The sequence below is a fragment of the Phocoena phocoena genome, chromosome 8, assembly GCF_963924675.1.
Source record: "Phocoena phocoena chromosome 8, mPhoPho1.1, whole genome shotgun sequence".
NCBI classification, from domain to species: domain Eukaryota; kingdom Metazoa; phylum Chordata; class Mammalia; order Artiodactyla; family Phocoenidae; genus Phocoena; species Phocoena phocoena.
Window position 1 is genome coordinate 71,046,586 of NC_089226.1, and position 27,488 is coordinate 71,074,073.

Genomic DNA, 27,488 nt, shown 5'->3' on the forward strand with positions numbered 1-27,488 from the left:
TAGTAATAACCACAGGTAAAAGAAGAAACAATCAAACCCAGGATCCTATACTGCCTACTTCTGGAATCTAATTTCTGGTTTGTAAAGCATTTAGCCATAAGTCTACCTACTCAGTTTATGAATCAATGCAGTCGACACTGTCACAACTACATACTACCTCCAGCTCCTTCCACTCCTCCAGAACCCAAATCAAATAGCTACTAAACCATCTCAAGCTGCAGTTGTCACCTGGTGACTGATGGAGAAAACTATGATCCAACCTTTCTCACCAACAACTTTTACTTCCCTACTAAACACAGAGTATCAATACTCATTATTCTGTCTACTTGTGTATATATATTTAAATTTCCAAGATAAAAATTTAGAAAAATTAAGCTCTATCATTAACCATTTAGTCCTTAAAAACAGCTTTGTCATCATCTACCTCCTTCCTCATCTTCTAAAGAATTCTACATAATTTTTCAAAAGTATTAAAAACTATAAAATACAAATCTTTTACTTTTAGCATTATAATAGTATTTATTACTGCAAATGATAAATATTTCAGCTATATTACAGTTCAGATAGATTTATGTAGGCTATCCTAGTGAACAAGACATTATTTATAGCATTGTTCTCAAAAAAAAAAAAATCTGCTTCTATGGAAATTTTGTTTGAGTTCCAACTTCCCTAAAGTTACTATGCTAAATTTTCAAAGTTTGTCTTAGTCCATTTGGACTGCTATAACAAAAATACCATAGACTCGGTGACTTAAAAAACAAACATTTATTTCTACCAGTTCTAGAGGTTGGGAAGTCCAAGATCAAGGCCCCGGCAGATTGGTGTCTGGTGAGAACCCACTTCCTAGTTCATAGATGGCTGTATTTTTGCTGTGTCCTCACATGGTGGAAGGGTCAAGGGAGCTCTGCCCTCATAACCTAATCATCTCCCAAAGGCCCTACCTCCAAATATCATCACATTGGGGATTAGGTTTCAGCATATGAATTTGGGGAGACATAAACATTCAGTTTACAGCAAAGTTATTTTCATATAGTCAGTCATGTCTATTGTTTTTCCCTCATTAAAATTTCACAGTTATTATATAACCTTTGTTATTTACCTACCAATTGCTCTGAATGTTGTGTCTCTTAGTTTTCTTTTTTTTTTTTGGCTGCGTTGGGTCTTTGTTGCTGCACTTGGGCTTTCTCTAGTTGTTGCGAGTGGGGGCTACTCTTCGTTGCAGTGCACAGGTTTCTCATTGCAGTGGCTTCTCTTGTTGCGGAGCACTGGCTCTACGCACACGGGCTTCAGTAGTTGCAGTGCACAGGCTCAGTAGTTGTGGCGCATGGGCTTAGTTGCTCCATAGCATGTGGGATCTTCCCGGACCAGGGCTCCAACCCGTGTCCCCTGCATTGGCAGGTGGATTCTTAACCACTGTGCCACCAGGGAAGTGCCTGTGTCTCTTAATTTTCATTAGGTCTTTTTAGTCCACCAAATGTCTCTCTTGCTGCTGCTCATTAGTATGCAAATTACTTCAGAATATACTGGACTCCTATAGGTTCATGGTTCTGATTTAAAAGTTGTCATTTAAACTCTGGCAAAACAGTCCTGTTGAAAAAGTTTCAAAAAATAAATTTCAGTGGTAGAGTTCAAAGCTCTTTCTTATTCACTTTAGAAACTCAAAATCCTATATCTCAAACATAAACTAACAACCCACTATTAGTATACATTATAGTGGAATATAGCTAAAAGCATGAGTTAATAATATCAAGTTTGTACAGCACTGAGCACTCTTCCATTCTATCATGGAAAGCCCCTAACCTGTGCTGTCCAATATAGTAGCCAATAGCAATCTGTGGCTTATTGGGCTACTGGAAATGTGACTACCCCTAACTGAGATGTGCTGTAGTATAAAGTACACACTGAGGACTTCCCTGGCGGTGCACTGCTTAAGAATCTACCTGCCAAGGCAGGGGACACGGGTTCAAGCCCTGGTCAGGGAAGATCCCACATGCCGCAGAGCAACTAAGCCCATGTGCCACAGCTACTGAGCCTGTACTCTAGAGCCTGCGAGCCACAACTACTGAGGCCACATGCCACAACTATTGAAGTCCATGCGCCTAGAGCCTGTGCTCCGCAACAATAGAAGCCACTGCAATGAGAAGCCCGCGCACCACAACGAAGAGTAGCCCCTGTTCACCACAACTATAGAAAGCTGGCACTCATCAACAAAGACCCAACGCAGCCAAAAATTAATTAATTAATTAATTAAAAAAAATAAAGTACACACTGGAGTTTTGAAGACTTAGTATAAGTAAATAATGTTAACTATCTCAATAGTTTTTATATTGATTGCATGTTGAAACAGTAATATTTTGGATATACTGATTTTCATAAAATACATTATTAACGTTGTTTCTTTTTACTTTTTTTAGTATGACTACTAAAAATTTTAAATTATATACATGACTCATATTTGTGACTACTTTTTATTTCTATAGTACAGCACTGGCCCAACTGTAATAAACAGAGTTCTAGTGTAACCTAAACTGTTTATCCCTCCTCCTCTTACAAAAAACTAAATTCTCCTTATGATGATCATGATCATGATCATGATCATGGTAACAACCTTAAATTTTACCACGTACTTTCAAATACGACATTGCATAAAAGAAGCTAGATATAAAATTATACATACTGTATGGTTCTACTTAAATAAAACTCAAAAACAGGGAAAATTTTTTTTTTTTTTTAAACATCTTTATTGGGGTATAATTGCTTTACAATGGTGTGTTAGTTTCTGCTTTATAACAAAGTGAATCAGCTATACATATACATATGTTCCCATATGTCTTCCCTCTTGCGTCTCCCTCCCTCCCACTCTCCCCATCCCACCCTTCCAGGCTGTCACAAAGCACCGAGCTAATATCCCTGTGCCTTGCGGCTGCTTCCCCCCAGCTATCTACCTTACTACGTTTGTTAGTGTGTATATGTCCATGACTCTCTCTCGCCCTGTCAAAACTCACCCTTCCCCCTCCCCATATCCTCAAGTCCGTTCTCCAGTAGGTCTGCGTCTTTATTCCTATCTTACCCCTAGGTTCTTCATGACATTTTTTTCCCTTAAATTCCATATATATGTGTTAGCATACGGTATTTGTCTTTTTCTTTCTGACTTACTTCACTCTGTATGACAGACTCTAGGTCTATCCATCTCATTACAAATAGCTCAATTTCATTTCTTTTTAAGGCTGAGTAATATTCCATTGTGTATATGTGCCACATCTTCTTTATCCATTCATCCGATGATGGGCGCTTAGGTTGTTTCCATGTCCTGGCTATTGTAAATAGAGCTGCAATGAACATTTTGGTACATGACTCTTTTTGAATTTTGGTTTTCTCAGGGTATATGCCAAGTAGTGGGATTGCTGGGTCATATGGTAATTCTATTTGTAGTTTTTTAAGGAACCTCCATACTGTTCTCCACAGTGGCTGAACCAATTCACATTCCCACCAGCAGTGCAAGAGTGTCCCCTTTTCTCCACACCCTCTCCAGCATTTATTGTTTCTAGATTTTTTGATGATGGCCATTCTGACTGGTGTGAGATGATATCTCATTGTAGTTTTGATTTGCATTTCTCTAATGATTAATGATGTTGAGCATTCTTTCATGTGTTTGTTGGCATTCTGTATATCTTCTTTGGAGAAATGTCTATTTAGGTCTTCTGCCCATTTTTGGATGGGGTTGTTTGTTTTTTTTATTGAGCTGCATGAGCTGCTTGTAAATTTTGGAGATTAATCCTTTGTCAGTTGCTTCATTTGCAAATGTTTTCTCCCATTCTGAGGGTTGTCTTTTGGTCTTGGTTATGGTTTCCTTTGCTGTGCAAAAGCTTTGAAGTTTCATTAGGTCCCATTTGTTTATTTTTGTTTTTATTTCCATTACTCTAGGAGGTGGGTCAGAAAGGATCTTGCTGTGATTTATGTCATAGAGTGTTCTTCCTATGTTTTCTTCTAAGAGTTTGATAGTTTCTGGCCTTACATTTAGGTCTTTAATCCATTTTGAGCTTATTTTTGTGTATGGTGTTAGGGAGTGATCTAATCTCATACTTTTACATGTACCTGTCCAGTTTTCCCAGCACCATTTATTGAAGAGGCTGTCCTTTCTCCACTGTACATTCCTGCCTCCTTTATCAAAGATAAGGTGTCCATATGTGCGTGGGTTTATCTCTGGGCTTTCTATCCTGTTCCACTGATCTATCTTTCTGTTTTTGTGCCAGTACCATACTGTCTTGATTACTGTTGCTTTGTAATATAGTCTGAAGTCAGGGAGCCTTATTCCTCCAGCTCCTTTTTTCGTTCTCAAGATTGCTTTGGCTATTCGGGGTCTTTTGTGTTTCCATACAAATTGCGAAATTTTTTAAAAAACAGGGAAAATTAATTTATGTTCTTAAAAGTCAAGACAGCTATCTTTGGGAAGGAAGAAAAGGTAGTAACTGGGAGGGAAGACTTAAGGGGCACTTAAAATATTTTATTTATTTTTTCTTTTTTAAGTTAACCATTTTATTTATTTATTTATTTTTGCTGTGTTGGGTCTTTGTTGCTGCGTGTGGGCTTTCTCTAGTTGTGGTGAGCAGGGGCTACTCTTCATTGCTGTGCGTGGGCTTCTCACTGTGGTGGCTTCTCTTGCAGAGCACAGGCTCTAGGCATGCAGGCTTCAGTAGTTGTGGCACATGGGGTCAGTAGTTGTAGCACACGGGCTCAGTAGTTGTGGCTCACGGGATTTAGAGCACAGGCTCCATAGTTGTGGCACACAGGCTTAGCTGCTCTGTGGCATATCGGATCTTCCTGGGCCAGGGATCGAACCTGTGTCCCCTGCATTGGCAGGCAGATTCTTAACCACTGCACCACCAGGGAAGTCCCAAAATGTTTTATTCCTTGACCTGGGCAGTGATCACACAGATATGTTTATTTTGTGACAACTGAATTATATACTTAGAATTTGTACACTTTTCTGTATATCTATAGTATTTCTATTAAAAAAATTCAAAAAATAAAATTCTGTGGTCACACTAAAATTTCATTTTATATTACTAGTTAAATTAAGACATCATCTGAAATTTAGGAATCTTTTTTTTTAATTGAGATTTGCTTTTTAAAGAGGATTTTATCCTTAACAATACTTTCACAGTTTTTAAATTCACAGAATTACAGAGTTTTGCAGATGGAAGAAAAATAAACTAGTTTGGCTCTAAGAGAGTTTAGGGGACATGGCCGTGATTAAATTGATAGCAGTGATAGGACTAAAATTTAGAACTTCCATATTACATGGAAGGACTTTAAAAGTTTTTAAGTAGCGTTAGGCTCCATTAGAGAGACTTGGAGTCCCTCTATAATCTTGATGGTTTATAATGCTAAAAGGACAAAAACTACAAGTCGGTCATTCATTCTTCCATTTCTGTTGTAATAAAATAATGAATAAATCATAAAACAAGGAAGGAACATCATACTCAGCCTTTTGGTGAGGAACTTTATAAGAATTAGCAATCCATGTCCTTTGAACATTTTTTTAAACTTACTCTTTATGAAAACATACAGAACATTTGTGTTCAACCAAATACTGTATTAAAAACAGAATAGTCTCAATGCACATTGCCTCTTTCTCTTTCACTTTTGTAACTTGTGCATAAACCAGTTTAGTAGCAACAAAATCAAAGTGCTGATTCCTGCTGGAAATGCAGCTACATTTGAGCTACGAGCAATTCACAAGATTCAAGGCTATAACCACTTATTCTCTTTGTTTCCTTCAGACTTTGAAGCAATTCTTCCTCTTTGTTCTTTCTTTTCTTTCTTTCTTTCTTTCTTTCTCTTTCTTTCTTTCTATCTTAAGAAGAAGCCATTCTTCTGGCTCAGAAATTTAAAATAAGCTATGGTAACATCCTTTATGTCTGGTCTTTTCCTGTTTAATCTCTTTTTTTTTTTTTAACTATTTTGTTTTGGGGGAGGGGAAGGAAGGAGAGTTCTAAGAAGAGCTTTCATAACAGGTTCAAAAGTATAAAAGCCATTTCAAGCTCCAGACATTTGTAGCCTTTATTTCTATAGTCCTTGAAAGGGCTTTTTAAATGTTAACAGCTAGGATAGGACTGCTTTACCATACTGATTTTCCAGGCTTCATTTCCTTTGTAGTCTTGGGTTCTTCCCCACCCTTAAAATCTCCCAATAACTTCCATGCCAGCTTCTTTTCTAAAATAAAACAAAAACAATAAAAAAAAAAAAGATTTCATTCATCATGGTAATGTGTATAGGCAGACTTCTGAGATCCCATACAGAGTGACCATCTCTCGAATATAGAGTATTAAAATATTTTCGCTTTAATTTCTTCTGTATTTGGTGCTTTCATGTGCCTACTTAACATCCTTTCATTTTTAACATAATTACATGTCACCTGCAAAGTTATTAGAACTAAAATTGCTGACAAGAAGCTTTGTTAGCTCCCTCTCCTTAGAAATGCTGAAATACAATCTTCAAAGACTAAGTGTCAAAAAGGTGCTCATTTATATCCTCTTAAGTTTAAAAAAAAAAGGCTTAAATCATTTAAATCAATAAATGATACAATCTTATCCTATTTTAGAAAAAAATTAAATAAACACAAAATATAAGCCTGGAACACTGAATTCCAAGGTCATAACAGTTATTATTTCTGGGTGGTGAGATCATAAATGTTTTTAATTTTTAATTTTCTTCTTGCTTATGAATATATTTTAATTTATCTTAAGTGTACATGCATTGTTTGTAATAAGGGAAAATGCTGCTCATAGTTTAAAAAATAAGAGCTGTTTTAATACTTCCAGCACATCATATGAGTACTTCTTAAAAATTCATATACACATATGCTTACATTTAGCTATTTACATGTGCATTTTATTAGTTAAAAATTCTAAAGTATAATTTCCAAAATGGTAAAATCATGACTCTCATATAAATACAAAAAACAAGGACAGCAATCATGAGTTAAAATGTTAAGTGCCAGGGATTTTATTTAACATATTAACAAGGAAACCAGTAAGAAGTGAAAATCAATTCACAATAGAATCTGACTTACAGAGATTTATATTCTCTACTGGAAAAAAATTGTTTTGCATTGCCAAGAATAGGAATCAATTACATTGCTATGGGCAGAAAACATTTGCATTGTTTTCAGTTTTCTACAATTTAACTTTTATCCCTACAGAGCTGTAAAATAGCCTAGTCAATCAAACATGACAAAAAGTACACACTCATATAGAATAAGATAAACCCTCTAGGGCCCCTAAACATTCAGCATTCCCTTGAAAAGAAACCCAGTGATTTTGTTTTGCCCATTTCCAAGTCTTTGACAAATTTTTCTGATACATTTTACTAATTAGTAAACTGAATTAAAACTATCACAATTAAAATTTTAATTTCTTTAATTCTCTTTCTTATGCATCCCCTAGAAATGTTTAGTAAAGTGTGCTGAATTTAATTTGTATATGGTCAAGGTATATCACAAAATATTTGAGGTAGTACAAGCTTTAGAAACTTCACACCAGTCTAAATGATAAAACATTAATAAATTATAAAACATCATGATATACTGATATACAAAATAGGAAAAACTGTATAAAGAAATGATGAGTAATTCAATATAAAATCATAGTCCCAAACACAAATGTCCATACAGAAACAAGCTGTCAAATAAAGCATGATCAACTCTGTTTTTCCATCAGTAACTTTTCTAAAGTTGAGAAAATTTTAAGGGAGAAAATCTTAAAACTGAGAAAATTCCATCTGCTGAACTAAATTCCCCTTCTCAACTAAAGAATGATTTTCGGGCTTCCCTGGTGGCGCAGTGGTTGAGAGTCTGCCTGCCGATGCAGGGGACACAGGTTCGTGCCCCGGTCCGGGAAGATCCCACATGCCGCGGAGCGGCTGCGCCCGTGAGCCATGGCCGCTGAGCCTGCGCGTCCGGAGCCTGTGCTCGGCAACGGGAGAGGCCACAGCAGTGAGAGGCCCGCGTACCGCAAAAAAAAAAAAAAAAAAAAAAAAAAAAAGAATGATTTTCATCATCTGAGTATTACAATGGAACAACTAAAACCACATCACAGAAGCATAGTTTGACTAAGAAACTGAAACCCAAAGTATTTCAGTGACACTCCAAGGTCATATAACTACTTAGATATTCAACAATACTTGCTGTTATAAAAATTATAATTCACAGTAGTCCTACCTTACATGAAACATAAAATATCATAAAAACATAAACACAAAAATATTTTAATAATTACTGGACACGGTAATGAATGAAGTGATTAACTACTAGACACAAGCACATTGAAGGAATCCTTGATTTTTTAGATTATTGTCTTGAAAGAGAACAATTATTTCTTGGAATTGAGCATCACAAATTTGTAGGAAATTGATTATTTGCAAGTTTTCCTTCAATAAATATCCTGTATGCCATGTGTGAACTAACTCTACATGTAGCAGCATAACATAGTGATTAAGAACATAAACATTACAGCCAGAGCAAGCCATCAGCTCTACTGTTTTTAGATACATGATCTTGAGCACGTTATTAACCTTTATATGCCTCCATTTCCTTGGCAAGTTACTTAATCTCTATATGCCTCAATTTCCTCACCTGTAAAATGAGATATTAACATATATAAAACACTTAAGGAAGAAACTGGGCACAAAGGAAGCATTACCAACATGTTTGTCAAATCACTGGTTCGAAACATGTGGTCCTCAGACCAGCAGCATCATCCAGAAACTTGTTACAAAATCTTCTGACACATCACAGTCCTAACTGATTAAGAAACTCAGGTAGGGCCCAACAAAATAAGCTTTCACAAAAAATCTTCCAAGTGATTCCAATGTACACTGAAGTTTGAGAGCCATTGGTGTAAATTAATAAGGTTTTCTCTCTTTCTCTCTGAACTTCAATACAATGTCATTAGTATACATAGCCATTGGTATACTTGATGTTTTGCACACCTCATTTTTTACCACAAAACATCTCAAAGATTTGGTTTCAAAACTGAAGGTAACTTCACATCTACTAGGATAGCTATAATAAAAAAAACAGATAATAACAAGTATTGCCCAGGCTATGGAGAAACTGGACCCTTCAAACATTGCTGGTGAGAATGTAAAATGGCGCAGTCACTTTGGAAAACAATCTGACAGTTCTTCAAAAAGATAACCACTGAGTAACCTCATGACACAGCAATTCCACTCCGAGACATACACCTATGAGAACTGAAAACATTTTCACACAAAAACTTGTACATAAATGTTCATAACAGCATTATTCATAATAGCCAAATAGTGGAAACAACCCAAATGCATATGAAGTGATGAATGAATAAACAAAATGTGGTATATGACACAATGGAATTCTACTCAGCTATAAAAAGGAATAAAGTACTGATACATGCCACAATATGAATGAACCCTGAAAACGTTATGCTAAGTCAAACTTAATCCCAAGAGACCACATATTGTATGATTCCATTTATATGAAATGGCCAGAATAGGCAAATCTATAGATTCAGAAAGTAGATTAGTGGTTGCGTAGGGCTTGGGGAAGTGGAAGGAAAAATTGCTGATGGATACATGGTTTCTTTAGAAGATGGTAAAATTGATTTTGGTGATAATTGCACAACTCTGTGACTATATTACAAAAATATTTAATTGTGCACTTTAAATAGGTGAATTATGTGGTATGTGAATTATATCTCAATAAACCTGTTACTTAAAAAGCCTAAAGCTATGCCAAACTATTATTGATGGAAAATATTTGTAAAATAAAAACTGATGCAATAACAAAAATCTGTACCTAAATCCTAAATTATATTATCCTGAAAGTGAGGGAGGGAAGAAAAGGGCAAAAGGAAAAGTGTTAAATTCTTCACACATTTGACAGGGGAGTCAGGAGACACTGAGATATTGTTTTAATCTTGATTAGAGTAAAAACTAAAGTATAACCATTAATAATATTGAAAACAAAATGTATATCCTCCAAATTAATAGAAAAAAGAAACTAGAAGGATTTACATTTAGATGTTAACTAGTTACCTCACAACTATGGCACTATGAATGATTTTTATTTCCTCTTCATTTTCCACATTTTCTACAAAGGGTTGTTTTATCTTTGTGTAAGTCTGCTTACCTTTGTGACTCTGACTTTTTTAAAATCTAATTTTATTTACTTATGTATTCACTTATGGTTAATTTTTAATATGCTAATAGATTCAGGTAATTTAAAATTCAAAAGATACAAAAAGGATGGTGAAAAGTCTTGCTGCTACCCGTGCACTCAGCCCCCAGCCACCAACACAAGCATGGAGTCTACAAATATTAGCAGTTACTTCTTGGGTATCTCTGTTGACATATTTGATGCATATTAATTCTTTTCTGTCTTTTTAATACAAATGCAGTATAATGTATACACTGTTTTGTATCTTCCTTTTTTCATTCAACAATGTATCTTAGAGATTGTCCCATATCAGTACCTGCAGAGCTTCCTCTTTCTTTTTAATGGCTACATGGTAGTTCACTGTACGGATTACCATAATTTATTGAGCCTCATATTCACATACTACTTTTATAATTGGCAAGAACAGCAAAGTGATTTTGGAGAAAAAACTATCTATCTTTTAATCTCAGGCTCTTCTTCCTCATTCTACTTTTTTTTTTTTCTTTTCCAAGTAACTGTCTTCTACATGTTCACTGGGTGAATGCAATCACTCTACTAGTTTGCCCATCATATCTAGATGGGTGATTTCCACATTTATGGCTCTCTCCTAACTTTGAAGCCCATATTTCTAACCGTCTACTAGACAACTTCACTTGGTATTCCACTAATACTTTAAATTTAACATGTCTAAAATTAAAAACTTCTTACCACATAAACCTACTCCTCTCTCACCACATTCATTCATATATTAATACAATAAAATTTTATTGAATCATGGTTTATACACAAGACATGATGCTAATCTTAGATCCTATCCAAAAGAATCTTACAGCCTAGAATAGCCAGCAAGACATATATCTTTGTTCATACCTCTGTGATAGCACATATATTTTTGTTGTAAATAATGATGACAGACTAACCAAGATAAATAAAAGGTAGTAGTAGAAAATAATATTGGAATGGATGTTGAGGTCAGAATATAGACCCTTAATTATAGGCTTAATTATATCAACTTAAATCTGTATAAAATGGAAAGCTCCAGAAGTTTTTGAGCAGGAGAGTGTCTACATTCCATTTTCAGATGATGGATCCTGCCATGATGTGTAAAATGGATTTAACTGGGGAACTATTCAAGGATGGGAGAAGGATATAATAAATCTATTAAACAGATGATTTGAACCTGAACAGACAGAGTGGAAGACTGAAACTCAAGGCTTTGATCAGGCTGGCTTTGATCAGGCTACAGAGTTTTGTCTCGGACTATGATACTTTTGTGCTTATCAGGTTTCAGTCACACAAGACACTAACCATTTCCAAATACATGCCCCACCCTGCCTCCACTGTTTTCCAAGGCCTAGCTCAAAAACTTTTGGGGAAGAATTTCCCCTTTTCCCTCAGCTAAAATGAACTGCTGTAACTTACTGGTACCATTTAATCATTCTTCCCCCACCAAGCTGTAAACTCCTTGAGGTAAGGGATTATCCATTATTCATTCTGGTTTTCCAGAAATTTAGCACACTGCCTGACACATACTAAGTACCCTATATAAATGTTGAGTTATACTGGCACAGTGGAAAGTGCATGGGTTTTTGAAGTTTGACAGACTTAAGGACTCAATCCCAGCTGAGCCACTCGCTTGGTAGCTCTATGATTATGGGCAAGTATTTAACATTTCTTAAGCTTCATTATCTATAAAATAAAGATTCTTGCAAATTGTTGTGAAGCTTTGATATCAGTTATTTAAAAAGCACCCAGCAAAGTATATAGCACAGAGTGGAATTCAATATATAATAGTTATAATAATGGCTTCAGGAATTTTTTTTTAGTCTCAAGTAAAACAGATTTTTTTTGTACAGAGCTTTTATTTCTTCTTTAGGTTTGTTAACTATGCTCAGTTATGACTCCCCTTAGTTGAGGGATATCAATGTATGCACTCAACAAACATTTATGAATGCCTACTACATACTAAGCATTGAGTATATAAAACTGAGGAAGGCATGGTCTCTATACTCAGGAAAATTATTTTAAAATCCTATTAGTAACAGGGTCTCCTTTCCTTGTCTTTACTACCCAAGAAAGAAGGACACTGCAGAGTTTCTGGGCCTTATACGAGATACAACTCTGTTACACTGTATAATTTCATATTTCCTATATTAATTTAAAAAATATTAACTACCCTGTGGCAGGCATTGTCCTAGAAGATACAGAAACAAAAAAAATGAAGATGGAACAGTTCCAATACTGAAGAAGGTATTTTAGAGTATCTTCTTGTTTTTAAAAACAAGGAAGAATGCACCCAACATAGGACCACCTCAATACATAAGGCAAATACTAACAGCCATAAAAGGGGAAATCAACAGTAACACATTCATAGTAGGGGACTTTAACACCCCACTTTCACCAATGGACAGATCATCCAAAATGAAAATAAATAAGGGAACACAAGCTTTAAATGATACACTAAACAAGATGGACTTAATTGATATTTATAAGACATTCCATCCAAAAACAACAGAATACACATTTTTCTCAAGTGCTCATGGAACATTCTACAGGATAGATCATATCTTGGGTCACAAATCAAGCCTTGGTAAATTTAAGAAAATTGAAATTGTATCAAGTATCTTTTCCGACCACAATGCTATAAGACTAGATATCACTTACAGGAAAAGATCTGTAAAAAATACAAACACATGGAGGCTAAACAATACACTACTTAATAACGAAGTGATCACTGAAGAAATCAAAGAGGAAATAAAAAAATACCTAGAAACAAATGTCAATGGAGACACGACAACCCAAAACCTATGGGACGCAGCAAAAGCAGTTCTAAGAGGGAAGTTTATAGCAAAACAATCCTACCTTAAGAAACAGGAAACATCTCGAATAAACAACCTAACATTGCACCTAAAGCAATTAGAGAAAGACGAACAAAAAAGCCCCAAAGTTAGCAGAAAGAAAGAAATCATAAAGACCATATCAGAAATAAATGAAAAAGAAATGAAGGAAACGATAGCAAAGATCAATACAACTAAAAGCTGGTTCTTTGAGAAGATAAACAAAATTGATAAACCATTAGCCAGACTCATCAAGAAAAAAAGGGAGAAAACTCAAATCAATAGAATTAGAAATGAAAAAGGAGAAGTAACAACTGACACTGTAGATATACAAAAGATCATGAGAGATTACTACAAGCAACTCAATGCCAATAAAATGGAAAACCTGGAAGAAACAGAAAAATTCTTAGAAATGCACAACCTGCCAAGACTGAATCAGGAAGAAATAGAAAATATGAACAGACCAATCACAAGCACTGAAATTGAAACTGTGATTAAAAATCTTCCAACAAACAAAAGCCCAGGACCAGATGGCTTCACAGGTGAATTCTATCAAACGTTTAGAGAAGAGCTAACACCTATCCTTCTCAAACTCTTCCAAAATATAGCAGAGGGAGGAACACTCCCAAATTCCTTCTACGAGGCCACCATCACCTTGATACCAAAACCAGAAAAGGATGTCACAAAGAAAGAAAACTACAGGCCAATATCACTGATGAACATAGATGCAAAAATCCTCAACAAAATATTAGCAAACAGAATCCAACAGCACATTAAAAGGATCATACACCATGATCAAGTGGGGTTTATTCCAGGAATGCAAGGATTCTTCAATATACGCAAATCTATTAATGTGATAAACCATATTAACAAATTGAAGGAGAAAAACCATATGATCATCTCAATAGATGCAGAGAAAGCTTTCGACAAAATTCAACACCCATTTATAATAAAAACACTACAGAAAGTAGGCATAGAGGGAACTTTCCTCAACATAATAAAGGCCATATATGACAAACCCACAGCCAACATCGTCCTCAATGGTGAAAAACTGAAACCATTTCCACTAAGATCAGGAACAAGACAAGGTTGCCCACTCAGCACTATTATTGAACATAGTTTTGGAAGTTTTAGCCACAGCAATCAGAGAAGAAAAAGAAATAAAAGGAATCCAAATTGGAAAAGAAGAAGTAAAGCTGTCACTGTTTGCAGATGACATGATACTATACATAGAGAATCCTAAAGATGCTTCCAGAAAACTACTAGAGCTAATCAATGAATATGGTAAAGTAGCAGGATACAAAATTAATGCACAGAAATCTCTGGCATTCCTATACACTAATGATGAAGAATCTGAAAGTGAAATCAAGAAAACACTCCCATTTACCATTGAAACAAAAAGAATAAAATATCTAGGAATAAACCTACCTAAGGAGACAAAAGACCTGTATGCAGAAAATTATAAGACACTGATGAAAGAAATTAAAGATGATACAAATAGATGGAGAGAGATACCATGTTCTTGGATTGAAAGAATCAACATTGTGAAAATGACACTACTACCCAAAGCAATCTATAGATTGAATGTAATCCCTATCAAACTACCACTGGCATTTTTCACAGAACTAGAACAAAAAATTTCACAATTTGTATAAGGGCTTCCCTGGTGGCGCAGTGGTTGAGAGTCCACCTGCTGATGCAGCGGACACGGGTTCGTGCCCCGGTCCGGGAGGATCGCACATGCCACGGAGAGGCTGGGCCCGTGAACCATGGCCACTGAGCCTGTGCGTCCGGAGCCTTTGCTCTGCAACGGGAGAGGCCACAACAGTGCAAGGCCCACGTACTGCAAAAAACAAACAAACAAAAAATTTCACAATTTGTATGGAAACACAAAAGACCCCGAATAGCCAAAGCAATCTTGAGAACGACAAATCGAGCTGGAGGAATCAGGCTCCCTGACTTCAGACTATACTACAAAGCTACAGTTATCAAGACAGTATGGTACTGGCACAAAAACAGAAATACAGATCAATGGAACAGGACAGAAAGCCCAGGGATAAACCCACGCACATATGGTCACCTTATCTTTGATAAAGGAGGCAAGAATATACACTGGAGAAAAGACAGCCTTTTCAATAAGTGGTGCTGGGAAAACTGGACAGGTACATGTAAAAGTATGAGATTAGAACACTCCCTAACACCACACACAAAAATAAGCTCAAAATGGATTAAAGACCTAAATTTAAGGCCAGAAACTATCAAAATCTTAGAGGAAAACATAGGCAGAACACTCTATGACATAAATCACAGCAAGATCCTTTTTGACCCACCTCCTAGAGAAATGAAAATAAAAATAAACAAATGGGACCTAGTGAAACTTAAAAGCTTTTGCACAGCAAAGAAAACCATAAACAAGACCAAGAGACAACCCTCAGAATGGGAGAAAATATTTGCAAATGAAGCAACTGACAAAGGATTAATCTCCAAAATTTACAAACAGCTCATGCAGCTCAATATCAAAAAAACCCAGCAACCCGGGCTTCCCTGGTAGCACAGTGGTTGAGAGTCCGCCTGCTGATGCAGGGGATGCTGGTTCGTGCCCTGGTCCAGGAGGATCCCAGATGCCACGGAACAGCTGGGCCCGTGAGCCATGGCTGCTGAGCCTGCGCGTCCGGAGCCTGTGCTCCGCAACGGGAGAGGCCACAACAGTAAGAGGCCCGCGTACCACAAAAAAAACAAAAACAAACAAACAAAAAACCCCAAACAACCGAATCCAAAAATGGGCAGAAGACCTAAACAGACATTTCTCCAAAGAAGATATACAGAATGCCAACAAACACATGAAAGAATGCTCAACATCATTAATCATTAGAGAAATGTAAATCAAAACTACAATGAGATATCATCTCACACCGGTCAGAATGGCCATCATCAAAAAATCTAGAAACAATAAATGCTGGAGAGGGTGTGGAGAAAAGGGAACCCTCTTGCTCTGTTTGTGGGAATGTAAATTGATACAGCCACTATGGAGAACAGTATAGAGGTTCCTTAAAAAACTACAAATATAACTACCACATGACCCAGCAATCCCACTACTGGGCATATACCCTGAGAAAACCATAATTCAAAAAGATTCATATACCAAAATGTTCATTGCAGCTCTATTTACAATAGCCAGGAGATGGAAGCAACCTAAGTGTTCATCATTAGATGAATGGATAAAGAAGATGTGGCACATATATACAATGGAATATTACTCAGCCACAAAAAGAAACGAAATTGAGTTATTTGTATTGAGGTGGATGGACCTAGAGTCTGTCATACAGAGTGAAGTAAGTCAGAAAGAGAAAAACAAATGCCGTATGCTAACACATATATATGGAATCTGAGGAAAAAAAAAAAAGGCCATGAAGAACCTAGGGGTAAGACAGGAATGGAGGCGCAGACCTACTAGAGAATAGACTTGAGGATGTGGGGAGGGCGAAGGGTAGGCTGTGACAAAGTGAGAGAGTTGCATGGACATATATACACTACCAAACATAGAATAGATAGCTAGTGGGAAGTAGCCGCATAGCACAGGGAGATCAGCTCAGCGGTGCTTTGTGATCACCTAGAGGGGTGGGATAGGGAGGGTGGGAGGGAGGGAGACCCAAGAGGGAAGAGATATGGGAACATGTGTATATGTATAACTGATTCACTTTGTTATAAAGCAGAAACTAACACACCATTGTAAAGCAATTATACTCCAATAAAGATGTTAAAAAAAAATACAAGGAAGAAGAGTATTACCGAGTTTTTCTGCCACATATGCAGTTCTATTACACTGCATAATTTCATCCTTACCTATAGCCTTCTGTATATGAAACTGAATAAAATCTGATGAAACGATCCAGACTTTATTATCTCCTACGTTACTTCTTGGATTTTAATCTTGTTTTATGATAACTTGAAAATTTACCCGTCCAAGTGCCAACAATTCTGGTGAAGAAATAAAAGGTCACTAGCTCATTAAACTTTTCTGGACTTTCATCAATTAGTAAAGTTTGAACTATTTACTAACTACTAACCTTATTGATGGCCCTTTTTTATTTCAGAATTCTTTCAGAAGTCTACATTACCTATTCAGCCATCCTATTTGTTTATTGATAATAAAAGTAAGGATTCTAAATTATATATATTATAGTCTGTCCAACCCTTTGAGTATGAACTGTAGTCCATCCTAGAAAATTCTGTAACTTAACTATTTCATTGTAGTTATGATAATAGAAACTTGGTAGAATCATGGAGTTAGGCAAAACACTATAAATAATTTAATTAATAGTAAAGAGCAAGCAACCACTTCCCAAAAATACCTTTTCTCCTCAGGGGTTTACTCTTCTCCTCCTTAAGGTTTATTCTTACCACAGAACTAATTGATAAAGATACCCTTGCTTGGTTATAAAATATGACCCTACCTTAGATTTTTAAAAATATTACCCTAATTAGAATTGTTATTCCTTTGCTTCCAAAATAAAAGAGCAAAATTTGAATACATGACTGCATAAGTTAAAGAACTGTCTTCCACTAGTCACAGTTCTATAAAAGATCCAGTGATTATCTGAAATCTAGGAAAGTAATACTATTTCTGCACAGGCAGGCAAACTAGTGTAACTGCTGAGATCATAAGCTAATAGTTAAGCAGTTTCACAGGCTGCTCTCAGTACCAAAATGCACTCTTCATCTGTATTGTCTGTACAGACTGTACTTACTTTTGTTTTAGAACAAAATTAAAATTCTGAACAAGGTCAGAAAGCTTCAGAATAAGTAAGGAAAAAGAAGGTTCAGATTCAGGCCTAGTTAAATCTTCAGATACCTTGACACTCCATGAATTAAACTCAAGTATCCTAGTAATACCTATAGATTCAGTGCTTTCTTTCTGACAGTGGTCGGTGGGGAGAGGGGAGATGGGGGAAGGGCTGCTTAATGGGTATTGACAGTTCCTTTTGGGGTGATGAAAATGTCTTGGAACTAGTAAGAGGTGACGGTTGCACAGCACTGTTTATGTACTAAGTGCTACTTAACTGTACACTTTAAAATGGTTAATTTTGTATAATGTGAATTTCACCTCAATTTTTTTTTAAAGTAAATATTTCTTAAAAAGAAAAGAAAAAGATACAGGGCTTTTTCGCAGAGATGGACTTCACTTTGCTAAGGCCCCCAAAGTACAAAGCCTACATACCAGCAGCGAGGTTGAAGAGGGTCACTCCCACTTCACATAAAGCCGCGTGGAAAGCTTACAGGATTCCCTCATACGAACCCTAGTTACAATAATGGCCAATTAAGTGGCATTTACCACCAATATGAACTCATTTCAGTGAGAATGAGAAAGCGGGAAAATGTTTGGCGGGAGTTTTTTAAAAGCTGCCCCACCGATTTAGAAATCACCTACGAGCAAGAGAACACCACGGGGGAAACGGTAGGAGCCATATTTTTTTCTGAACGGTTTTTGTCTTGCGGTGACTGTACTCGTGAGGATTCAATAAGCCTCAAACATTACCTTTAAACCTAGGTGCTTAACTATAACGAATGCATTTGTCAATGGGGCAGCGTCTCACAGGGAAATGCGAAAAGCCGGCCTAAGTCTCTTTCTGTAGCGACGAAGCTTGAGCCCAAGGATCACCGCCATATCCACCCGAGGAAAAGCTCCCTCCACCAGCCGAGGAAGACGCAGCTTCGGCGGGCACTCCCGCCACACAGCGCGAGCTGCGCCGCTGGGCTTCTTGGGATTTGTAGTTTTAGTCAACCCTCCGTCCCCTTTGTTCAGGCGGTATGTGGTGAACCAGAAAACTACAACTCCCAGAGCGCTCCGGGGTGGAGAGCGCACGCGGCGGTGACGACAGTGGCGGAGAAGACCCGGAGAGGCTCTGCGTTGTGGAGTGGCGCTCCTTGGGCTGGTGGCGGACTGAGGGGTGCTGGCGCCGCGGCTGAGGAGAACGGCGAGTGGGTTCGGCATTTCCCGTTGGGGTCTCCGCAACGATGAGTGCTGCCAGAGAGTCCCATCCGCACGGGGTGAAGCGTTCAGCCTCCCCAGACGACGATGTAAATAACAATGGCGGAGTGGTGGAGGGTTGAGGCCTACTAAAGGCTCGGGTAGGCCGGGAAGGGTGGATGAAGACGGAGGAAGCGTCTGAGGTGACCTGAAGGGGGAGGGCCGAGGGGGAGGACCGAGAAGAATGGGAAATATCCCTTTTGCTTAATTTGAGTTGGAATGTTTGAAGAGGTCCGCATGCTAAGAGCCGGAGGCCTGCGTAGGAAGGGGAATCGAGGAAGGAAATCCTGAATGGTTGAGAAGTGAAAGAGCTTAGTCAAGGGACCATGTTTGCCTGTTCGTGGGCTGATGCAGCTTCTTTATGGGGCCTTTCTATTCAGTAGAAACGGCAAGATCCTCCCTGTTTTAGGCTTAAAATGCTACTGTGATAAAGTCAAGATGTTCATGCAAATTTGGGAAGATTTTTCTGGCCGGGATTATTTTTGCAATGTACTGTTAAGAGTTAAACTTAACTGTACTATTAAGAGTAAACCAAGAAAATATTGAACGGAAAAATGGTACCAGGGGAATAATTTGGTTCTGGCGCACCGTGCTGAGGCCTAATACGTTGAGACGTAGAAGCCCGTTTCGATGTCAAGTACCTCTCTTCCCTCTCCTCCCTCCCCCTACAGTTGCCAGTTTAAATTGCAAAGCATTCATTCCTTAAAGTAAACCATTAAATATTTACTGCTGTGCCAGGTGTTGGGAATTCAAAGATGAATAACTGTGGTGTTTATCCTAGGCCTTTTGTGTTTGTACTAGCCCCTAGCGCGGTGTCATGGACGCTGCAGTAACCAGTAAACGTAAAACTGGGTCCTTCATACAATGGATAAATGCCATGGAAACGTTGATGGGGAAACTGGGCGGGGGGGGGGGGGCGATGGAGAGGTCATAGTTAAGAGTGAAGAAGGGAGGACATCTAGTATTCTTTAGGTTGTTTAAAGTGCTGTCAGTTTCTGAATGTGTAGAGTTTATTTTCTATAGTGCAGTTGAGTTCCTTTCATAATATTTTACTTTGCGAACTATAAAAAGCTCACTGAACACTGTTAGTGCATCAGTTGTAGCAAATGAGATGATGCTAAGACTCATCCCTCTTTGGGTAAGTGGTGGGGTTAGGTCCAGAATAGTAAGGCTCTTTACTGAAATTGATTTTAGCTGTGCAGAAAGATTAGTAATCAGTAAAGATTTGGGGACAAATAGTTATATAGTGAGATTTACTCATACCCGCTGTTCCTCCCTACAACTGGCTTTGAGATCTTTTCTTGTTAATGTGGTAGGCCAGTACCTACCAGGAATGTATCTAGGCTTTTGAGTAATCTGGGTGCCCTTCTAAAAACTATTACATTGTTTTCCTCCTGGTATTTAACTGTGACTTGATTGCTAGAATGTCAAGCACCTGTTTTGCTAGAATCAAAGAAATAATCTTTTAGTTTGACACAAAACTCTAGGTGATATTAGGTAATTTAACAAAGGTAAAGGGATTAAGTAATTAAATCTCTACAGCTTTTGATGGGATCAGTTTTAACTAGATGACCTTTAAGACCTTTTCCAATCCTATAAGCATTTTCTTTAAAAGAGGTGGTTACGGTTGCAATTCAAGATTAGGTCCTAGGACCTTCACACATTATCTGAAAAGGATTATGTTGCTAATTCTATATTTTAGTGCAATACAGTAGTAACTTGTCCCTTGACAGTGATTTTTTTTTTTTAGTCAGTTTCTTTAATATTAATTTTGTTTTTGTTGGTAATTGGGAGTTATCTTTAAGTGCTTGTGTTTTTAATCTTTTAAGCATAATATATATTTTTAGTAGATTTATTTTATTTATTGGCTACGTTGGGTCTTTGTTGCTGTGCGCGGGCTTTCTCTAGTTGTGGAGAGGGGGGTCTACTCTTTGTTGCGGTGCAAGGGCTTCTCATTGCAGTGGCTTCTCTTGTTGCAGAGCACAGGCTCTAAGGGCACAGGCTTCAGTAGTTGTGGCTCACGAGCTCTAGAGCACAGGCTCAGTAGTTGTGGCGCACGGGCTTAGTTGCCCTACGGCATGTGGGATCTTCCCAGACCAGGGCTCGAACCCGAGTCCCCTGCATTGGCAAGCGGATTCTTAACCACTGCGCCACCAGGGAAACCCCAGAATATAATATATTTAAGTTTTTTAAATATATGTCTACGTTTAGAAAATAACCCAATTATAGTGTGTAGTTGGTCAGCAATTTCTAATAAACCTCTGCATGTAAAAGATAAAGTTTTCTTTGCCCACTGACCTCACACATTTAATGGGGGTAACAAATCATTGAATCCAGTTGTAGGAAAACACTGACAATAGTAGAAATAAATTCTAAGAGTTACTACAGTGTGTACTGAGGAGGAGGTAAATTGACTGCTGTTCTATAATAAGGGTATTAAGGATGAAGCCAACTTAAAAATGGTTTCATTGGTTTGATTGGAGGGCAGAATTGAAAGCTATCTTTCAGGAAGTAAGAGGAATGGGGAGGTTAATTTCAGTAACTGGTGGAGAATCTCTAAGAATGTATCAGGCACCCATGTGCTTTTTAGAATGCGGCACTTGAGCAAGGTACTTGCTACTCTATGCCAGGTCCAGGGAACAGTGATTTAGTGAGAATCAGAACTTAAGCTTCATTGGTACTTTGTTTTTTTGTTTTTTGTTTTGTTTTAACTATATTGAGCCAGAAACAGTTAAGAACTAACTAGTCTATGAAAAAATATGAACTGTCAGATGGAAAGAAGTAGAGATTTGGAACTTAGGTAGCCAAAAGGAATAGCCATAAGTGGGTGTCCAGTATGGTACAAATACTTCAACTCTCATATGCCCCGGAGGGAGGGTCATCATTGTTTGATATATGTATTATTCTATTAGTCTTTTATGAATAATATTCAAAAGAATAAAAGGATAGTAAGAACAGCTTTATTAGAAATTTTGATATGAACTGAACCATAGCAAACCTAGTTTTCTTGATTTTTCACTATATATATACCCAAAATGTTTAGCATTTTCTGAATATAGCTAACAGCTTATCAGTTGTCATGTGTGAAACTGAAACATATAATTTCAGATTTCAAATCTGTTTCTAATAGATTTTAGCTTTATTTTAGTTCTTGGATTTGCATCATCAAAATATGATACTTGAAGAATTTTTTTGAAGTGTTTTCATTGCTCATAGTTTTGTGTCAAACGGGGTTTGTCTTCTTTGCTCTATAATTGCAAAACATTTTCATTTTTAGATTATAAACTCAATTAGAATGATCAATCCAATGAATGTTTTTCATTTCTATATTCCTTCTAGTCACCTGCCCTCGGTACTTGTCCACTTACAAACCATATCAAGTAAATTTTGGTGTACAAATATCATAAAAGATGATATTAAATAGTCACATACCTCTTTAGAAAAACAGGATGGTCCAGGCTGTTGTAGCAATATTGCAAAATATTGCAAGATGAAGTTCTTCCTATTGAATGGCTTTCTAGATGAAAGTACCATATATTTTTGTTATTTTGTCTCTCATTGACTCCCGGTTGGAGAAATGTTATCTAGTATTTCATCATCCAAAAACTCATTTAATTGCAGTTAAGTTTGCTATTATCATTAGTTTAGACACTACCTGTCATTTTGCATTCACCTTGTTATTCGTCTAATAATTGTGAAATGCCTTCTGTCAGTTTTCAGTTTTTTACTCGGTTGTCATGAGTAGAAATTAAAATTTTCAACTGGGTCCAAAGAGCTAGAAGCATACAACAGAGGGGTGATGTCTTCTTGAAAGATGATGCAGCACTTTGGACAACATGATGAGGAAACTTTTCTACCACTTTTCTATCTTATTATTTTAGTCATTTTTAGCATATTTGGGAATGATTAATGAATTATAATGAAATAATTCTTAAATTTGTTTCAATATGTAGGGAAAAATATCGCTAGGATTCCATAATATATATTAGATTTATAAAAGGGTTCAATAGACCCATTTGATAATTACAAGATAGAATGAGTTCTATTCTTTTTTTAAAAAAAATTAGTAAATTTTCTCTTTGTTCTCTGGAAGACCTTTAAGTAAGAATAAAAGTCCTAACAGGTACTTCCCTGGTGGCACAGTGGTTAAGACTTTGCACTCCCAATGCCCGGGGCCTGGGTTTAATCCCTGGTCAGGGAACTAGATCCCACATGCATGCCACAACTAAGAGGTCGCATGCAGTAGCTAAGGAGGCAGCCTGCCACAACTAAGACTGGGCCCAACCAAATAAATATTTAAAAAAAAAAGTCCTCACACATCAGTCCTTACAAATAAGGAAAGTGTTCAAAAAAGAAACTAAAATTGGGTCCAGTTGACTCTGATATTGTACTGTTCTTTAGAATATCAATATAGCCAGAGTTTTAAGTTCAGTTAACAGCTGTAGCAGCCTCCTGGGTTCAAAGTATTAGGTACCCTAGGGCCCTGCAAGGCTCTAAGGCAGTAGGTCTCAAAGTGTGGTACCCTACATCAGCAGCATCAGCATCTCTTAGGAATTTGTTAGAAGTGAAATAAATCTTCAAGTCCCACCCCAGATCTACTAAGTTTGAAACTCTTGAGGTGTAGCCCAGCAGTTTGTGTTTTAACCAGCCCTCCAGGTAATTCTTATAGTATAAACTTTTGAAAACCAGATCTCTGGCTGCAAAAGAACTAAAGGACTTTCCCTTAAAGTAACAGAAAAGGAGCATATTCTAATTTGAATATTATGCATATGCTTAACTTCCTAAGCAAGAGTGAGTCCATTTTGTAGTGAAAACTGACAGGGGGAAAAAGCTTGGGGTTTACTGGTAGACTCTAAATTTTTAAATATTTATTACTATGCAAAAAACATTAATTGGCTAATTTCTTTTCCAGCTTGGATCTAGCAATTGGGAGGCAGCAGACTTAGGTAATGAAGAAAGAAAACAAAAGTTCTTGAGACTTATGGGTGCAGGAAAGGTAAGCATCAGACAGAATACATTTTTACCTTTTCTGTGAAGATAATGCCCTTTTTTATGTATGTTAAGTGAGAAGGAATGAATACACTTGGATCCCATTTTACTGTTCTGCATGACTACTTTAGGCTTTCGGAAATATAGCTGACCTCACTGAGCTGCTTCTAGGATGCTCAGTGCCACTGGCTGGTAATGTTTAGATACTGCATAGAGAAAAAATTTGGTTTGAGGAGACTCCCGTGGAAGAAAGAAAACGTGAAAGTTCATGATTTGCCATCTGTTAGCCTGATAATTTGATACAAGGTACTTCTGGGCAGACCATTTGGTAGGTCTTTCATATTTTATAGTTCCTTCCAGCCCTTGAAGTAGTAGCCAAGGGAATAGCCTTTGTCAAAAACTTAATTTTAAAAATGTTCAGTATATTTTGAAATAATTTTCAGTTCGACTAACGTAATAGAAGATATAAAATATAGGTGCCAGGAGACACCACGTGTTGGAAAAAACTCTTGTTCCTAGCAATTAATTTTTACATGCAAATACAGTGATCTCTAAATACTGATTTTTTTTTTGTAAGCAAGTACATTTATTTTCCTAACACTGTCCCAGTAATCTTTCTGCAAACCTGATGTGGAAGAAAAAGGAAAACTTTTTTCTCTTTTAAGCTCTTTAGAAATAAGTTCTGCCCTTTGTTTTTTATTTGTATGGGAATGCATTTTACCAACAGCTGTTGACTACTACATGCCAGGCACTGTACTAGGTCCTGGGTGGGGGGGTCACGTAGATCAGTAACATAAGTTTGGAGCTATCATGTGCTGGAGGAAACCAGATAATAACAATATAGAATTATAATTGCTATGGAAGAGCTATGCACATAATGCTGTGGAATCAACAGGCAAGGGAAGCTCACTCTGGCTTAGCAGCACAAGAAAGCTTCCCAGAAATAGAATTGATCTGAATCTGAGGGGATTAAGAGTTAGCCAGACTAGAACAGTGGATTTGGGCATAGGGAGAGATCATGTAAGATGTTAAGCCCTATACAAAGGAAGCATTTGTATAATATCACATTAATCCAGATTTCCCAATAATTTGTGATTTGTCATAGAAAGTAGTCTGAAGTTTCTCTTGGTTCATGCAAATAAAAGATTTTGCTAAGGATATATAAAGTAATAGTTTAAGGGTATGCTCAACCTAGTAGGATCACATTTCTTTAAGTACCTAGGAAGAAACACCGTAACATAAAATGTATGAAATTTAGCTACCAAGAGTCAATTATATCTCAATAAAACAGGGCAGGGGTGGGTGGAGAACAAATTGAACAATTAAAAAAAAAAATTTGGCTGCCGATCAGTGGGCATAGCATACGTTAAATTCTTTGCTAACAAGTGCAAAGATCATAGCTTTGATCTTTTACGTAGGCTGTTTAGATTTATACTATTTTGTGGCCCCAAAGTACATTCCTAATCCTAGCCACTGAGTATTTTATTGGTCACAGGGAGAACCAGCTGAGAAATTATGATAGACCAGTATAATACTATCATCTTAGAATAACTTGATGCCATTATGTATATTCAAATCTTGTCATGAGGTGTCTTCTGCAATAAAGGAACAAACTACTGAATTATTGATTTGCTTTTGTGCTAATAACATGTAAGGCAATAAACATTAATGCTTGAACCTTTTCAGGAGTATCATCTTTGGGTATGGAGAATGTGTCATGATTTCACAATAGGGTGATTTGTTATTTACTATATACACAGATAATTGGTTAAGATTGCTTTGCAAAGTCAAATTTAATCTCACTTTCACTCAGTTTTAGTGAACAATTTCCCTTTTTTTCAGTTGGTTTTTTTTTTTCTTAATTGAGGTATAACTGATTTACAATGTTGTATTAGTTTCAGGTATACAGCGAAGTGATTCAGTTATGCATATATATAGATAGACAGATTGATATTCTTTTTCAGATTCTTTTCCATTATAGTTTATTATAAGATCTTGAATATAGTTTCCTGTGCTATATAGTAGGACCTTGTTGTTTATCTATTATATATATATAGTAGTTTGTCTCTGTTAACCCAAAATTCCAAATTTATCCCTCCCACCTCCTTTCCCCTTTGGTAACCATAAGTTTGTTTTCTATGTAAGTCTGTTTCTGTTTTGTAAATAAGTTCATTTGTATCATAATTTTTAGATTTCACATATAAGTGATATCATAATATTTGTGTCTGTCTGACTTCACTTAGTATGATACTCTCTGGGTCCATCCATGTTGCTGCAAATGGCATTATTTCATTCCTTTTTATGGCTAAGTAGTATTTCATTGTGTGTGTGTGTACCACTTCTTCTTTATCCATTCACCTGTTGATGGACATTTAGGTTGCTTCCATGTCTTGGCTGTTGTAAATGCTGCTGCTATGAACATTGGGATGCATATATCTTTTTGAGTTAGTTTTCTCTAGATATATGACCAGAAGTGGGATTGCTGGATCATGTGGTAACACTTAGTCTTTTAAGGAACATCCATACTGTTTTCCATAGTGGCCGCACCAATTTACATTCACACCAACAGCATCAGAGGGATCCTTTTTCTCCACACCCCCCTCCATTATTTATTATTTGTAGACTTTTTGATGATGACCATTCTGATCAGTGTGAGGTGATACCTCCTTGTAGTTTTGATTTGCATTTCTCTAGTAATTAGTGATGTTGAGCATTGTTTCATGTGTCTGTTGGCCATCTGTTTGTCTTTGGAGAAATGTCTCTTTAGGTCTTCTGCTCGTATGTTGATTGGGTTGGGTTGTTTTTGTTTGTTTTGTTTTGGGTATTGAGCTATATGAACTATTTGTATATTTTGGAAATTAATGCCTTGTTGGTTGCATCATTTGCAAATATTTTCTCTCATTCCATAGGTTGTCTTTTCATTTTGCTTATGGTTTCTTTTGCTCTGCAAACGCTTTTAAGTTCAATTAGGTTCCATTTGTTTATTTTTGTTTTATTTCCATTACTCTAGGAGACGAATCCAAAAAAATAATGCTGTGATTTGTGTCAAAGAGTGTTTGGCCTGTGTTTTCCTCTAGGAGTTTTGTGGTATATGGTCTTACATTTATGTCTTTAATGCATTTTGAGTTTATATTTGTATATGGTGTTAGAGAATGTCCTAATTTCATTCTTATGCATGTAGTTGTCCAGTTTTCCAAGCACCACTTCTTGAAATTAGTGGTCTTTTCTCCATTGTGTATTCTTGCCTCTTTCATCATAGATTAATTGACCATAAGTGCATGGGATTATTTCTGGGCTTTCTATCCCGTTCCATTGATTTCTGTCTGTTTTTGTGCCAGTACCATACAGTTTTGATTACTGTAGCTTTGTAGTACAGTCTGAAGTCAATGTGATTCCTCCAGCTCTGTTCTTAAAATTGTTTTGGCTATTTGGGGCCATA

General features: G+C 36.8%; 1 protein-coding gene across 1 annotated transcript in view; it reads left to right on the top strand.

The window, feature by feature from the left end:
- Positions 1 to 18,916: 18,916 nt before the first annotated feature.
- Positions 18,917 to 27,488, top strand: part of C8H11orf58 (chromosome 8 C11orf58 homolog) — a 30,155-nt gene continuing 21,583 nt past the window's right edge. Inside the window, exons 1-2 of the mRNA XM_065882275.1 lie at positions 18,917 to 19,110; positions 23,973 to 24,056. Coding sequence (XP_065738347.1) covers positions 19,048 to 19,110; positions 23,973 to 24,056 — 147 coding nt within the window. The 5' untranslated portion in view covers positions 18,917 to 19,047. The remainder of the gene's footprint in view (positions 19,111 to 23,972; positions 24,057 to 27,488) is intronic.